The 17,598-nt window shown below is 37.0% G+C and overlaps 1 protein-coding gene across 3 annotated transcripts in view; it reads left to right on the forward strand.

The window, feature by feature from the left end:
• Nucleotides 1–3,360: 3,360 nt before the first annotated feature.
• Nucleotides 3,361–17,598, forward strand: part of ZC3H12C (zinc finger CCCH-type containing 12C) — a 54,850-nt gene continuing 40,612 nt past the window's right edge. The window contains exon 1 of one of the 3 annotated variants that reach the window (XM_010862855.1): nt 3,361–3,637. Coding sequence is in view for 1 of the 3 variants with exons in the window: in XM_010862852.1 (XP_010861154.1) it covers nt 15,105–15,128 (24 nt within the window). In the remaining 2 variants the exon portion in view is untranslated. Of the gene's footprint in view, nt 3,638–7,741; nt 16,562–17,598 lie in introns of those variants that run through there. The other 2 variants (XM_010862854.1, XM_010862852.1) reach the window with 2 other exon arrangements.

Below are 17,598 nucleotides of genomic sequence, written 5' to 3' on the forward strand. Positions count from 1 at the left end.
TCACTGCTATTCCTTCTTTTTTTTCCTCTTAAGTTATTGTCCTTTTATTTATTACTAGTCTTTAATTCATACATAAGTGGGCATGCCTTTTTTCTCTCCTGCCCCATTGAATCCATTCTCCTGGTTTAAAGTTCTTAAACAAACAAAAAAAACTTATATCTCTCTCCCCACCAAAATATCTTTCTATATCTTACTCTTTTTCCTGCCAAACTTTTTAAAAGAATAAGATGCTGTCATCTCTTCTTCAGATCACACTTACTCCTTAACTGGGAGTTTTTAGCCTGTGTTCTGTGGTTCCCTGAAGCGTCCATTGATAGAAATTGGGCATTCTCTGATTTGAATGGGGAAAAAATTAGTATTTATATTTATATCCTCTAATTGAAATTTACTGTTTCAATTGTTAATGTAAGCAACAAGTCCAATTTTAGTAAGAGCAAATGTTTCCCTATTGTGTTACAGTTGAAATAAATATTCTTAACTATCACTTTTAACTACTTTTGAATCATTAAGAGTTATTAGATCTGCTACGTCTTATTATTTTAATATATTAATAAAAGGCATATATTTTACTGTATCACATTTTTACATATTTTGATGACTATTTTAATATAATTGATTTTTTGTAATGCAGTCTGTATTTTACCCATTTAAAAACATTACTTTGAAAAGTGGTGTATAGTCTTCATTAGACTGAGAAAGGATCTATGATATAAAAACTTGGTTAGGAGCAGCTGCCTCTTAACCCCATCTGTCTTCATATCTCCAAAACAGCTCCCTCAGTGCCACTCATCACCTTTACCCGATGTCCTCAGTCATTCTGCAGTGTATTTGTATCATTTGATGCCATCAATTATTTTTTGTTACTCTCTCCCGTTTTGTCTTTAATATCAAATCCTTACTGGACCCATTGGCTCATCTTAGAAAATATCTCATAGTACCTTCCTAACTTATCTGCTTTGAGTTTCTTGTCCCTCAAAACTAATTACAGCCGGAATTACCATCCTAAAATGTAGTTAGAAACACGTCATTCACATGCTCAGAAACTTTCAGTGGTTCCCCATTCTTTCTGTTTTTATTTCAAGTTTTATTTTATATTAGTGTATAGTTGATTTAATTACCTTTCTAAAATGTGGGTAGAACTACACCATTCCCTTTTTCAAAAACCTTCAGTAATTTCCAGGTAACAAAGTTGAGACATTAGTATGGCATTCAAGACTTTGCATGGACTATCTACATCTTGACTTTCTAGCCTCTTCTACAGCAGAATTAAGCTCACATTTATTCTGTATATTTTCTCACCTTTCATGTCTCTGGGCCTTTGATCCTGTTTTCTCTAGGGAAAAGTCATTCTTTCCATTCCTTACTCCAGTCCACATCTTGCCCTACCACAGACACATACACAATAGTATATACAGGAATGTGTGTCATCATTGTCATTCTCTTCTTAGCTTATACATCCACCTCTCACAACTTTCTCAAATCTGAGCAAATGTCTTTGTCTCTTGCATTCCATGATTTCAGGCTTCCTTGGTGCTTCAGTGGTAAAGAATCCTCCTGCCAGTGCAGGAGACACAGATTCAATCCCTGGGTCGGGAAGATACCCTGGAGAAGGAAATGGCAACCCACTCCACTGTTCTTGCCTGGAAAATCCCGTGGACAGAGGAGCCTGGTGAGCTTCAGTGTATGGGTCGCAAAAGAGTCGGACATGACTTAGCAACTAAACAACAACAACTCCATGATATATCACTATTACTAGCATTAATTTTGACATGCCCTATATTGTATAGGTATTCATCTGCTTGGTTTCTTTAGTATATTTATATTCCTTAGTGTAGCAGCTGTATTCATGTATCCTCTCTCATCTTCACTCAGTATCTCTCATAGTAGGCATTCAAATAAACAAACATTTCTTGAGTGAATACATGAATTCATTGAATACTGACTTAACCTGGTTGATTTAGTTTGATTAGGTGAGCATGGACCAGGCTGCTATTGTTCTGCCTTTCACCAGAGTATTATAAAAAGTGTTAGTTGTGCACATTTAAAAATGGAATTTGGTCACCTAGCTAACATCTGCAAAAATGCCATAAGAACTAAGTTACTTCATATCTAATGATAATACTATCAAAATAGAGTCCTAAGTCATAGGATTTTTTTCATAAAAGATTTGTTAAATAACAGTTATTTAAGGGAGAAAATTATTATGGCTTTAATTTTTTATAGTAACTTACAGATCTTAAGAGAAAGCTAATTCTGAAGAGTATACTAATTTATTACTTTATTAAATGTTAATGAAATTATGAGAGAGGTGGAGGCAATGGCTGATCATTGTCTACAGCCATTTATTTTAAAATAAGTTTCCACAATCCACCATCTATATTGCTAAGCTGAAAGAAATGTTTTCTCATTTTCTGTAAGAAAACCTTTGTTTCCTTTCAGGTGCTTATTATACTTTCTTCTAATTTTACTTCCATTTTCTTCCATGTCCCTTCACTTCTACCCACCATCAAAATCAATGTATTTCTTGTAAATTACTGATTGCCATTCCTTTTTTAAAAACAAACAGGAAACAGACCTCTGTATTTCTGCCTTGTTTTCCCTCATCCCAGCCATTTTTTAAATGTTGTTATTGATTTTTGGCTGCGCTGGGTCTTTGTTGCTGCACACGGGCTTTCTCTGGTTGTGGCGAATGGGGGCTGCTGTCTAGTTGCAGTGAGTGAGCCTCTCATTGCAGTGGCTTCTCTTGTTGCAGAGCACGGGCTCTAGGTGTGTGGGCTTCAGTAGTTCTGGCACTTGGGTTTAGTTGCCCCAAGGCATGTGGAATCTTCCCAGACCAGGGATTGAACCCATGTTCCCTGCATTGGCAGGTGGATTCTTTACCACTGGGCCACCAGGGAGGTCCCCCAGCCGTGTTTATACTCATATTCCTTAGTAAGCTTTTTACCATTACCTTCTTTTTTTGGAATATTTTTTTCTTCCAGTTTTATCAAGATATAATTGCTGTAGCACTATATACATTTAAGGTTTACAGCAGAGATTTGACTGACATACATTATGAGATGATGATTGTAGTAAGTAAACATCTATCATCTCATATAGATACAAAATTAAAGAAATAGAAAAAGTATTCTTCCTTGTGATGAGAACTCTTAGGATTTACTCTAAACTTTCATATATAATGTACAGCAGTGTTATTTATATTTATCATGTACATTGCCTCCCTGAGTGAAGTTGCTCAGTCGTGTCCGACTCTTTGCCACCCATGGACTATAGCCTCCAAGGCTTCTCCATCCATCGGATTTTCCAGGCAAGGGTACTAGAGTGGGTTGCCATTTCCTTCTCCAGGAGATCTTTCCGACCCAGAGATTGAACCAGGGTCTCCCACATTGTAGGCAGATGCTTTAACGTCTGAGCCACCAAGGAAGATTGCATCCCTGGTACTTTTTAATCTTATAACTGGAAGTTTGTACCTTTTGACTGCCTTCCCCTATCCCTGCCCCTAGTAACCACGAATCTGATCTGTCTTTTTCTATTTTTTTGTTTGCTTTGAAGTATAATTGATCTACAACACAATGTTAGTTCCTGTTACACATCATTGTGATTTGGTATTTCTATACTTCTCAAAATAATCACCAAGGTAAGTCTAGTTATGATGTGTCACCATATGTATTCATATTTATTGATACCATTGTCTTCTGCTGCTAAGTCACTTCAGTCGTGTCCGACTCTGACGGCAGCCCACCAGGCTCCCCTGTCCCTGGGATTCTCCAGGCAAGAGCACTGGAGTGGGTTGCTATTTCCTCCTCCAATGCATGAAAGGGAAAAGTGAAAGGGAAATCGCTCAGTCGTGTCCGACCCTCAGCAACCGCATGGACTGCAGCCTTCCAGGCTCCTCCATCCATGGGATTTTCCAAGCAAGAGTCTGGAGTGGGGTGCCATTGCCTTCTAATTATCCTTATTAGCCAAAGTATTCCATGACACTTAAATCTTGAATTGCTTTTCTTCTAAAAAAAAACTTTTTTCCAAAAAATTTTGGGCTTTTCCAAACTAAGTGTTCTTCCCCTTTCCCTCTGAGAAACATTGTTCTAAATTATTTTATTAATTTAACAAAATTCATATTGTGAGATCATGAACAAAGGCAGAACTTTAGAATTATATTAATGAAGACATAAAATAATGAAAATCAGGGTTTCTATCATTTGTATTGAAGTTTCACTTTCAGGATAAACTTTTAAGATAAGAATTAATATTTACTATGTGCCAAGCACTTTTTTCCGATCCCTGGATCAGGAAGATCCCCTGGAGAAGGGCATGGCAACCCATTCCAGTTGTTGTCATTCTTGCCAGGAGAATCCCATGGACAGAAGAGCCTGGTAGAGCCATGCACACAGTTGGACATGACAAGTGACTTTGCACGCATGCACTATTATTATATATTTATTACAACTCTGTGCTCTTGGTGGTGTTTTTATCCCCATTTTATGGTTGAGGAAACTGAGACACGAAGCAATTGTGTCATTTGTCCAGGATATTTGGATACTTTCTGAGAGAGTGTGTGTTACGGTGTCAGTTCTTATGGCCATTACATTATGAGATCTCTCTCTTGCTCATCCTGTTTTCTGTGAACACCATGCTGGAATATGCTCTGTCCTAGAACTTCTAGTAAGGGGTCCGGTACAGGTTTCAGAATACCAGTAAATTAGATATTAGAAATAGTGGTGCATATATAGGAACACATGGCCCAGTCTAATCTAGTTCCCTTTGGTACATGGGGCAATTACTTTGTCACTGAGAAGTTTGGGTAGAATACCATATCCCTTTTCTAACATTAGCAAGATCGTGGTACCCAAATGTGGCAAAGCAAGTAAATTTAAAAAAAAACAAAACTAACAAGTTAGTCTTATGATTATTGATGTAAAAATTCATAGGACAGTATCAGCATATATACTATAATCCTCCAAAATGTTTTGATATTGGTAAGTCTGTTATTTAGTTCACAGTATTAGTAACTCAAAGATGATTATGATCATCTTCAGTTCAGTTCAGTCGCTCATTCATGTCCGACTCTTTGCGACTCAATGAATTGCAGCACACCAGGCCTCCCTGTCTATCACCAATTCCCAGAGTTCACTCAAACTCACATCCATCAAATCGGTGATGCCATCCAGCCATCTCATCCTCTGTTACCCCCCTTTTCCTCCTGCCCCGAATCCCTCCTAGCATCAGAGTCTTTTCCAATGAGTCAACTCTTTGCATGAGGTGGCCAAAGTACTGGAGTTTCAGCTTTAGCATCATTCCTTCCAAAGAACACCCAGGACTGATCTCCTTCAGAATGGACTGGTTGGATCCCCTTGCAGTCCAAGGGACTCTCAAGAGTCTTCTCCAACACCACAGTTCAAAAGCATCAATTCTTTGGCGCTCAGCTTTCTTCACAGTCCAACTCTCACATCCATACATGACTACTGGAAAAACCATAGCCTTGACTAGACGGACCTTTGTTGGCAAAGTAATGTCTCTGCTTTTGAATATGCTATCTAGGTTAGTCATAACTTTCCTTCCAAGGAATTCCAAGGTCTTTTAATTTCATGGCTGCAGTCACCATCTGCAGTGATTTTGGAGCCCAAAAAAGTAAAGTCTGACACTGTTTCCACTGTTTCCCCATGATCATCTTAATGTATCATATTAATTCAATCCATATTTTAAATTTTTTCCCCTAAATCTTTCCTGTAGAAGGAAAGCATACTTCTATAAGGAACTTTCTAAAGGCTGCATATTGTGTGGTATGTAAATGTATAGCTCTATATACATATAATTACCTATGGGTACAGAGGATGAGATGGCTGGATGGCATCAGCGACTCAATGGACATGAGTTTGAGTGAACTCCGGGAGTTGGTGATGGACAGGGAGGCCTGGCGTGCTGCGATTCATGGGGTCGCAAAGAGTCGGACACGACTGAGCAACTGAACTGAACTGAACTGAGCACTTATTGAGTGCTTACTTTGTGCCTGGCACTGTTCCAGTGTTAAGTGTTTTGTATATGTTAACTCATAAATCTCAAAACAACTATTTATTTACAGCTGAAGCATGAAGAGGTAAATTTGCCCAACATGATAGAAAAGTATGTTTTGTGTGTATGAGTATGTACAACCTAACGAGCCATCAGTGTGATGTGCTGTATGCTAAGTATAATGCTTGAGAGTAAAACACCAAAGACATTCCCATTAATATCAGGAGCATCACAAAATAATCACTGTTAACGCTGCAATGTAATTAGACAAAAGTATGGGGCAACAGATATAAAAATTGGTAAGAAAGAGGCAATCTGATGATTTTACATTCTTATATATGCCTGGAAAACCCAAGAGCCTCAGTGAAGCACTAATAGAAACACTGAGTTCCCTGAGATACCTCAGTCACTAAAGTTTCATATATGTGAATAAAATAAGTATTTTTTTAGACACCAACAATAACTAGTTAGAAAATATGAGGGAAGGAAAAAACCACCATTCATAGCAAGAACAAAAGCAAACTATTTTAAGACAAGTTTAAAAAGAAACTTATAAGCCCACTACAAAGAAATCTAGGGAACTATATTGACAGAGGAAATTTCAATAAATTATTCCTGATTAAACAATATAATCTTTCATGCTTTTTAAGCAAGTATTACTGCAACACACTCTCCATCAAACTCCCATTAGCTTTTTGGTTGAAACTTGTCAAAACAGTTCTTAAGTATCTGGAAGCACATACATGCAAAAGATTCTCCTATGATTCAAATGGTGTGTAAAGTTTTGAGAAGCGTTGCCCTGCAAAGGTCTTCATGATGTGGCTTCCCTGGACCTCGCCTTTCTGACTTCACTTTCTGACTCCTCCCCTTGCTCGCCTGCCACCAGTCATACAGGCCACCTTGCTGTCCTGCGCTCATCTCAGAGCTTTGTACTTAGCCCTGCGTCCTCCTTTTACACCTTCCTTCCACTTCATTTTGGTATCTGCACAGACACCACCTTATCAGAGAAGGCCTCCCTGATTAAAAGTTTCTCTGTAGTATCTATTGTCACCTGACATGTGTTTATTGTTTGCATCCTCTCCCTCTGTGAACTTGCTGAGAGAAAGGACTGGCTTTGTTCCTGCTGTATCCCCAGGACCTGGCACCTAAGAGGTGCCCATTTGCCAAATGAAACTGGCATTAAAAATTACAGGTTCGATCACTAAGAATTCTGAGGAGAGAGTGAAATTACAGTCAATCTTGTTTTTCCTTGAACAGTTTGCCCTTGAATATCACAGGCAGTAGGGACACCACCCACCCTCTGTGCAGTCAGAAATTCTTCTATAACGTCAGTCGGCCCTCAGGATCCAGGGTTCCGCACCCCCGGATCAGCCATCCCAGAATCACACAGTCTCGTGGATGCATGCATTTCAAACCCAGTGTTGTTCCAGGGTCAACTGTAGCTATGTTCTGTGAAGTTACGACAAATACTGAACCACTGCTCCTGAGGAAATACAAGATTAGGGTCCTGCAAGCCTCCTGTCGGAACATTTTCATGGACCACTCTATCCATAACCTTATTGTACATGTGGTACTGTTTGAAAAAGTGAAAGCAAAGTCGCTCAGTCGTGTCCGACTCTTTGCAGCCCATGGACTGTAGCCCGCCAGGCTCCTCCATCCATGAGATTTTCCAGGCAAGAATACTGGAGTGGATTGCCATTTCCTTTTCCAGGGGATCTTCCTGACCCAGGCATTGAACCCGGGTCTCCCGCATTGCAGGCAGACACTTTGCTGTCTGAGCCACCAGGGAAGCTAAACGGTACTGTGGTACTGTTTAGAGACACTTTATTAAGTATACACTGTCGATTCATTAACACTGAACCTATAACAGCTCTGTAACTTGTACCTGAACAAAGCTTACCTAACACGCATATTTCTTCATAAGACACCTCACGTCTTTCTTGCACTTAGCACTTCAGCACTAGACTTGGGGCCCATTTAAACAGCAAATTCACCAACAGAAAGCACAAAAATGCGAAAATCATAGAGCTAACCAGTCCTTTTTAGGACACTTGTTTCAACATGAGGGATTTGTTCAGCCTCAGCTGGAATGTGTGCTTCTGGCAACTCAGATTTTTCGCCTCTCTGCACAAGCACATGGCTGTGGAATGGCTGTAAAGCACTGAAAGCACTGCACAGCCCGATTTGGGGGTAAATAGATGTCAGTGAATAGGCAAGTTTGCAAGTACAGAATCTGCAAATAATGAGGACCAACTATGCATCATTCTTCCAATAAGTATGTACTGTGTCTCTACTATGTACCATGCCCCCAGACATTTATCAAGTCCCAACCGTATGCCAGGCCCTGTGCAATACTCAGATAATCCAAAAATGAGTTTAACGGTATTCTGGGAAAGGTTTCAAGGCAGAGTTGGGAACCTTCCATACTAATAGGTGAGATTTTATCCTGTGAAGCTATGGAGAAAGGTATTTTAGGAGAAAGAATCTTTAAGTCAGTGTTTTTAAACTTAGCTGTACATTAGAATCACCTGGCCTATGGCCATGCTTCACCCAGACCAAAAAAAATAAACATCTCTCAGGATGAAATTCATATGCCAGTATATTTCAAATCTCCCCAGATGATTCCAATGTGCAACCAAATTGAAGGAACTGCCTTAAATCCTCGTGTTTGGCTGGAGTGCAGGTTATGTGAAGGGAAGTAAAGAACAAATAAATCTGGTAAAGAGATTTTTGGCCCAGTTATTGAAATGCTGTAATTTAGCACATATTTATTAAGCACCTGTAGGCACTCTGCTAGTGCTGGAAATACAGCAGAAAACGAAATACAAGAATCTTTGGTCTGTTAGAGTTTATGGTTGAATTGTTTTGGCAGCTGTTTAGGATGATTCATAGTCTAGATTTAACTTATAGTATTTGGTGATTTTCATTTAGAAGGAATCTTGTCAGAATTCTAAATTTAATTGCAAATTACTATATCATCCTCTGATATGAATAGACCTCTATAAAGAAAAAATTGTGTTGTGAACTTCTGTGCTAGTCTTAGCATTTTCTAACACAACCATTAATTTTGTTAGCCTCTCAAAGAGTTTTTCAGTTTCTTGCACACTAGGACAATTATCTAAAACCAGTAGTACCATTGGAAGTACTAACTCAAGCATTTCATTTCTCATCTTACAGGAATTGGTGTATAAGAAACAACTGTCTTGATTATTAGTAAGAATTTATATTTAGATCAAACTTAACAATTAACAAAGAACTTTAATTGGGTCATAGTTGGTTTGCAACTCCTTTTATATTATTTGCTGTAAGCTACATTTTATTTTTTCCTGAGTTCCTTTATGTTCAATGTCCTATTATATTATCTTCTAGATCATTAGCAAAAAACAGAGACCCCTAGAGTCCTCTTATAATTCTGTCTGATACGGTTATTCCTTATGGTCTGAGTCTGTCAATTTCACTTTTAAACTTTTGGTCAAGCAGTTTTGAATTAGCTTGCTAAATAGTTATTTAACACCTAAAAAAGAAAAGACCTGTGCCAACCTCAGCTTGTATACATACTCTGAGCTGAAATGAAGGTGCATGAGTGAGCATGTGTGGGTGGGAAGTGGGAGGTACCATGCTATGGGGTCAGAAGGAGAGACTAGGCTTTGAGAGGAAAGTTGTAAATGTTATTATCATTCCTGTCAGAGATAAGGTGCCACATATACCATCCAGTTGTCTTATAATGCGGAGAATATGTCTTGCATATATTTCATATAAAATTATACAGTTTGGGTCAGCTTTTCCTCAGTTTCAGGGGTGCTTAATACAACTGTGTGTTTTAACATGGATGATATCATGTGCTTCATACTTCTTTTAAATCATACAGATCCTTTTTCCCTCATGAATTTTCTCTCTCCTGCTCCCCACACAGCTGCCTTCGCAACCTAGTACATCATTTTGGGTTCATTTATATTCCCTGAGCTCTACTAAAATCTCTCATTCCTTGAATATTTGCAAGTTGTATAGGAATTGAAGATCACCTTTTTAAAAAACTTGCTTGTTTATTCGAATTTTTAAAAAATGTGAAATGGAGCTTGCGGGGCCTTAGGGGAGAGAATTGCCTGGCCATCCAGTGGTTAGGACACGGTGCTGTCACTGCATGGGCCCAGGTTTGATCTCTGGTCCGTGAACTTCAATCCCACAAGTCAAGCCACACAGCCAAAAAAAAAGAAAAGAAAAGAAAAACTAAATGGAAAGCTAGTCATTAGGAAATATTTGAAGTCTTAGGATATGGGTTATATTGTCACTTAAAGTGACTAGAAAAGTTTCTTTGTTTTTAGATCACTGAGAAAAAATTCTACTTTGTGGATATACTATTTGTCTCTGAACCATAAAGAGAATCAAGATTTGTCTTCTCTTAGTCATACGGTGCTGAAGTATTCTTATAGTGAAACCCTAAGAATTTTGACTTGGGGAAGCATTATCTTTCTTTGTTATAGAATTGTTTCTTTTATTTTTTTAACTTTATCCCTTCATAGTATTTTTAAAGTGGTCTGTTCAGAGTTAATTTATGTAAGTCTTTTAATCACCTTTTTTTTTTCCTTAGTAGCTCTTTATAACAAAACGTTATTGAATATTGTTTTTTCCCGTCTTAGTTCTGAACCAACTGAGAAACAGACAAAGGAGCCAGGCAGATGGACATAAAAACAGCAACTCTTGTTAATGAAGCTAATGCAGAGCATGACTTAAGAGCACAGCACAAAGGGCTTAGTAACACTGAACCCCCAAATTAGAAAGATTTAATCACTCAGTCTCAGGCAGCGCTGGAGAGCAAAGCAACTCTGTGCTGTCTGCACCAGGGTGGACCCCAAGAGAAATGTGCAGAGGCAGGGCCACTCGGCTCACACAGACCCCTTCCCCAAGAGGAGTAGGAGGCCGTAGGGTAACTCCAAAGGATGCCTCTCTAGTCAGGAAGTTGGGGCAGAGAAGGGGAGACCAAGAAGAGACCTCTCATGCCTGCCAGGCCTGAGCTTATTACTCAGTTGCACAGCTGCCCTGAATATTGAAAGCAGCCCCCATGGCAGAGCCAGGGCTGTGGAAACACTGCAGATCACTGCGGGCTCTTTGATAAGCTCACCCTGTTCACCAGGAGAAATAAAAGCTAGCAGGGAGCATTTTGTTCATGTGAATGCCTGCATTCAAATTTGCAGGAGCCCATTTCTTTACTGGTCCTGTTTTTCAGATGTCTTCTAGATAGCAACACACTGCTAGGTACCATATAGGTTTTTTTTCTGAATGGATTAGGAAGATTAAATGGATCTGCCCTCAAGGAGCTTACAGCCTGGTTCATAAGTAAATGCTATATTGTGCAGTACAGACTATTCATGTTATAGAAATTCAGTAAAAACCGGACTGGTCCAAGAAGATTTTATGGAAGAGTAAGCCTTGAGCTGGAATTAGAACAAATATGATGTGGGTAGGTGAGGCTGTGCAAGAGAACATGAGTGAAGGGACCGTTGTTTCAGCATCTGTGACTTCACCTTAATTGAAGTGGGAAATAAGATGACAGAGCTTAGGGGAGCCCCCACTGTAAGGGGAGTCTTGAGAACAACCCAGAGGACAAGAGATGGGGTCTACTGCTGAGATTTTTTTTTTTTAAACCTAAGAGTGGTGTCAGTGAAAATTTCTTTGGCAGGGATGTACTTAGGGAGTATTGAAGGAAGGAGATAAATTAAGAAACAAAAGTAATCTAAGTCTAAGGAAATGAAATATAGTAAGGGTCTCTCATGCCCATCTGACTTACTACATATATAATAACTGTCATAGGTTAGAGAGTAGTCCCTGATTGATTTTGCTCCATTCTTTTACACTGGGTGCATAAGTTAGGTTTTTGGTTAGTTGGTTGTTGTTGTTTAATCAAATTAATAAGAGTTTTTTGTTTAAATTTAATCTTTCAAACTTCTAGAGACAGTTGGGAAGATTTGAATTAATAATCTTATTTCAGTGGTGGTGTTGTGAGGATCAAAAGAGATTGTAGATTGAAGGAGAAAAAAATGCATAGTAGGAGAAAGGTTCCAGGAAGCCAGGTTGGATCACCCCTGACAAAGAAAATTGATGCCAACACCAGCATGACAGCCCACGTGTTTCCCACTCATACCTCAGCCAACAGTTGAATTCTCAAATGTTAGGAAAGCCTTTGACACTGACAGATTTTAGTATTACAGCCTGATACAGCTGTTTGCATTTTCTCTGCAACTGGGAGTGGAGCAGGACCATTGGACTCAAAAAGGCCGGGGAGGGCCTCTGTTCACCTACAGGTGTTTTAATGTGCTTATCAAGTTATCCAATACTAGCAACCAGCATAGTCTAAATACCACAGCAGGATCTGATTAGCTTTTTCAGATCACTGCCTTTATTTGCTGTTTGCAAAAAAGCTTAATCCAGTCCTAGGGATCAGGCTTCCCACTGAGCCTGTGGGTAGTTTTCTCTCATTCTTTGTGTTCACAGTGGCAGGAATTAGTGAGAGGATTCCTCCTCCTCCTGAATTAAAGCTATAAAGTAGTAACTATAGTAGCAATGGGGAAAAAGAGAAGAAAGAAAGTCCAAGGGAAAGAGGGACTGTCTGTTCATACTAAAGAGTATCTTTTTTATATACAAAAGGGAAAAGGGTTCAATGTAAATTCATAAATATTGACCTCACTATCTCTAGTCAGTACATAGCTTATGTTTTATTTGGTTTTAGTTAACTTTGCATGAATATATATTATATTATCTTGATCTTATTTAATCAAATTCAGTTTTACCAAAAGTCTATTTATTAACTATACTAGTGGCCTTGATTTATCTTTCTTACCTTTTACTCATGAGATTTTTTTTTTTAAGTACCAGCACACCACCAAAAAAAAAAAAGATAAAATTCTAACTTTTTTGATTCCTGTAGTGTTCATATGCATAAAATTTGAACTCTATGAAATTCACTTTATAATTTTCAATAAACTCTAATATTAGAAATGCTTTATATTGATCTCTAGTGGCTGTATGAAATTAGGCCATGGGTGTAACTGTTGCAAAAACATTGCTGTAATCCTTGGTAGAAAAAGAATAATTCTTCCTTTAGAAATTAGTTTGATACTTAGAATCTAATCATTACATTTAGTTTAAAAGTATTTCCACAAATTTTAAAATTTTCTAACAGTTTTAGAATGACATACGTCCATGGAATATTAAGTTCTTTTTGAGGAAAAATATCTGTAGACAAACAATGACCTACAAACACCATACTTCATATTTTAGTTTTCTTTCTGGAAATACCACTAATTTTTAGGCTTTTAGTAGGCATACGGAATGTTTTCAGTGAGGTAGCTGAAAAATTTTAACCGTATAGAGTATATTTTCCTCTTATTTTGTAAACAGAAAGCATCTATCTGACTTAAATTTGACTGAGTACAATAAAGACACGCCCAAGAGTCCCAACCAATATTAACTTTTTTCTAAGTTTTCTCAAATGGTCCTGTGAGTAGTGTCTATATATTTGTATGTGAGAAGAGAGATTGATTTAGATTGATTGAGATTGTTTGGGGTGCCTTAGCCAAATTTTATACCTGTACAGTGCTTGATTATGTAACGGGAAAGCCTAACCTTGGCTTCAATGAGCTTATATCAGAAAATTGTATTTTAAGAGGAGCTTTTTGCCTTCAGTCTTCTAATTTGCACTGGAATAAAAGAGGATGTGTGTGTGTGTATGTGTGTGTGTGTACGTGTGTGTGTGTGTGTGTTCTACATCACATAAGCAAGTAGTAGAACAGCTCTAGATATTGTTTAGTAAGGAAATATTCTCACAACACCTGATGGTGTTTAAATTTTGATTGAATTTTCATAATCAGAGACCACTCAAGATATAATTTATGCAGCTCTCAAAAGCAGATAGTCCAGAACATTATAAATACTCTAGTCTGGCAATCTTTGAAACAAATCAGGATAACAAGCTTCCTCACTGACAGGGATGATTTCTGTATACTTGGTGCCCTTGTAAAATATTTCAATGTTTCTTCTTTGTAAATAACTTTGTTACTTGTTCCTGAACTGAAATTTATACATCTTACAAATTTTATGGAATACAAATACAACACATAACATCATGTTGTATATTAAAGCATAATGAAAGATCTTTCTTTCATTACATGATTAGTTTCGATAATAAAATAATTTTACACTATTTGACACAAAGTGGGTCATTTTGGTGGTTTTAGATTGAAATTAAATAGTTTTGTCTAAATATTCAGTTTGGATGACTCACTTGGCATAAAGTTGGACCAGACTTGCTTTATTTTACTACATTGTACTTCTAATGAACTTTTAAAAATCATTTCTGTTTATAAGCTCTTAAACCTTTTTCTTTTGCAATCTTACTTTCATCTTATTGTCTTGCAACAAATCAACCAGTACTTAACAAATATTTTATATTTCCTAGTATTTCCAGGGAAGTAGTTCTACTCTAACCTCTGTCTCATTTCCCCTGTAAATCATTTATTAAAGAAAAGGGGTTACTGCAGTAGTTAATTACTACTTTGACACACCTCATTTTCTTTTTTTCCTCAGAAACAAAAAACTCAAAGACTAGAGGATAGCCTAAACTTTTAGGAAACATGCAACTTTTACTACTTTAAAATATAATTGGTTTCTTTGTTTTGTTTAAAAACAAGGAGGAAAAGCTGAAGTCTGCCCAAGCCAGGTGTTTCTTGTTGGCAGCCTGCTCCCTAATGACTCTGCTCTCAAAGAGCAGCTGCCTACTAGCCAGCTTTGTATGGCCTATTGTTGCTGCACACCCCCTCGTTAATACACAGGCTGCCCGGGGCAGCCCCAAGAATGACATCAACTTGCTTATCTTAGAAACCTGCGAACCTGACGCAGGGTGCTGAGGTTGGCTTGCATCTGCCTGGCGGACTAATTGTGAGCTTTCTGGCCTGTGATTGGCTGTTATTCCACTCGGTAATAGGTTAAGCAAAGACATTGCCATTCCATCTGTTCACTCATTCATTGTTCTTCTTGCCTGCCTTGAAGTCTGCAGCTAAAATTGTGTTAAGGAGTTACTCCTGAAGCTGCTACAGAAACCAATGTCTTTGTATTTTCCTGTGAACGTGAGTATATGTGCTACTTAATGCCTTGGAAGTTAAACTTTGCTAAATATTCAGAATATTACTTTGAACTCTGTTAAGGATAGAATGCACACATTTGAAAGGCTACCAATTGTTACATAGTGCCAAAATACCAGAAAATGTAATTCTTTCTGTAAAACATGTCTGTGAAGCAGACTTTACATTTTTATATTCTGCAGTTATATAAATGATTACTTACAGTTTCATAAACATTTGCAAGACAGTAGGCATGTAAGTAACCATTTGTACTTAAAGATAAGTTAAAATATTATGATATTTTGATAAACAGTGAATTTAGATTTTATCTTCTTGTCGCATTCCTAGTTTCCTTAAGGTGTCACTGTCAGACCTAGATGCTGCAAAATGATAGTAAGATTTGATAGATTTTTCAACTGTCTTAAAAATCTAGCTTGGGGAGATGGATTGCTGTTTGATGTTTCATCTTGTTGTAATTATGATGATTAAGCATTCATTTGCTTTGTCAGCAGTTTCAGTACTCATGTATAGTTTCATGAGTTTCTTCCCACTTTTTTTTTTTTTTGCTTGCATTAGTTTTAGATATGAGATTGAAGATGTCTCTTAGAGAACTGTTGCTTTCAAGAGATCTGTAATGGGGAAGGGAGGAGACAAAGACTTTCATCTATCAGTTGGGAGGAAAAGAAAGAGCATAAAGGGTTAAAAAAGAGGTTTTCATTTCTACCACATGCCCTATTGTGTGAGCATATGCGTAAGTCTATTGAAAGTTTTCAGAAGATGGGCAGGCCACCAGTTGCTGGTCTCCTGCAGTTCCAGTAGACATCTGTTGCCCCAGAGCATTAACCAATCTGTTCAAAGGGACATCCTTCTTTTGTTAGCTAGAGAGATGCAGACAACAGCACTCACTGAAATACAATGGTAATTAAATACACAGAGACTACAGCAGTAGGTATTTATTACATATTCATTATTTTATTTTCATTGTTCTCCTACTATTACCATTTGGATAACAATCAGAACCCACTTTATGGCATTGTAACTCGATGTTACAAACAAACAACTTGATTTAACAAGTTTATGGTCTAATATTCCTGATTAATATGATGCTCTTTAGAATATAAAAATATTTTTTTACTGGATTTGAGATAAAGGATTATGTAAGTTATCTAATGAGAACTTTAAGAAAAGCTCACTAAATGGGGGAATCTTTGTGTATGCAGCAGATTTTTAGTAAATAGCCATTGTATCATAAATCTGCTTTCAGCTAGTATAAAACTTCTTTTTGGCAATTAAATAATTGTTTATACTTTATCATCAACAAAATTAGCATGACATTTTAGTTCTTTTTCAACATATAATATTATTTTTTAACTTACTAGGCCTTCAGCAAGAAAAATTGTTCATTTCCAATACAATATTTGAAGGAAATCTAAAGCTCTGTGAGTGCAGAAATCTGTTCTTAGACTATTAGATGTTTCCCTAGTACCTTTTGTGTTCATGAATATAGTATATATAAGGACCAGTCATAACGGGTCTCTGATAGAGAGCCTAAATGTTAAGCTGTATTCTTGGAGTTTTTTGATAACTGTGGGAATATAAACACTGACCTACTTTGTGTATGAGACTATCTAGGCTGCTCCTTCATGAAATGAGGAAAATTACCCTTGTTAATAGATGATTAAAGATGATTTATATGTGTTTGCATTTCAAATGGCAAAACTTAAAAGTTCATGGTTTAAAAACTGAGGAGAAAAATATTTTCTTCCTTGCATGTAATAGTAAATTTTGTGATGTTTTTGGAATCTTTGCTAAATATTTTCAAAATTATATTGGTCATTTTTAAGGCACTGAACACAAATTAAGATCATATACCATTCTTTGTTCTAAGATGTCTTATAATAAAAATTCCTTGTAAAGTTTTGCACATTACATTAAGTAATACTGCAGTCTATGAAACTATTTTTGTTGGCTTTTAAATTTTAAGAATAGCATTTAATTTTTTTTTGACTGGATTTCAAAATATTGCCAATTTTTCTTAGTGCCATATTCGTTCAGGGCAATCTTTTACTAATTACAAGTAAATAAGAAAGCATTTTAGAGATTAAAGTTTTAAAAACCAAATCTTTACCATTTGGGTCAGTAAAAATAAGTTATTTCAAATTTATATTATGTAATGGAGAAAATATATGCATCTTACAGATCTGGTAATTAAACTTATTTGTTGTTATATGTACTGTTTCATATTTAGTCTGTTGATTTATAGGAACTAAAAATTATTTAATTGCTTGCTTGATACAAGATGACATTGGATAACATTCTTTGAGGTAACCAGTGAAATCTGGAAGATGAAGAGAGGCCTGTCAGTGTGAAAAAAAAGTTCAACCAGAATATTTTAAAAGAAAAGTTGTTTTGCCTAACAAAATTAGGTATAAATTTTTTGAGGTAGTGTAAATCAAGCTTACACTTATACCTAATA

The sequence above is a fragment of the Bison bison genome, unplaced genomic scaffold, assembly GCF_000754665.1.
Source record: "Bison bison bison isolate TAMUID 2011002044 unplaced genomic scaffold, Bison_UMD1.0 scf7180017864485, whole genome shotgun sequence".
Classification (NCBI taxonomy): domain Eukaryota; kingdom Metazoa; phylum Chordata; class Mammalia; order Artiodactyla; family Bovidae; genus Bison; species Bison bison.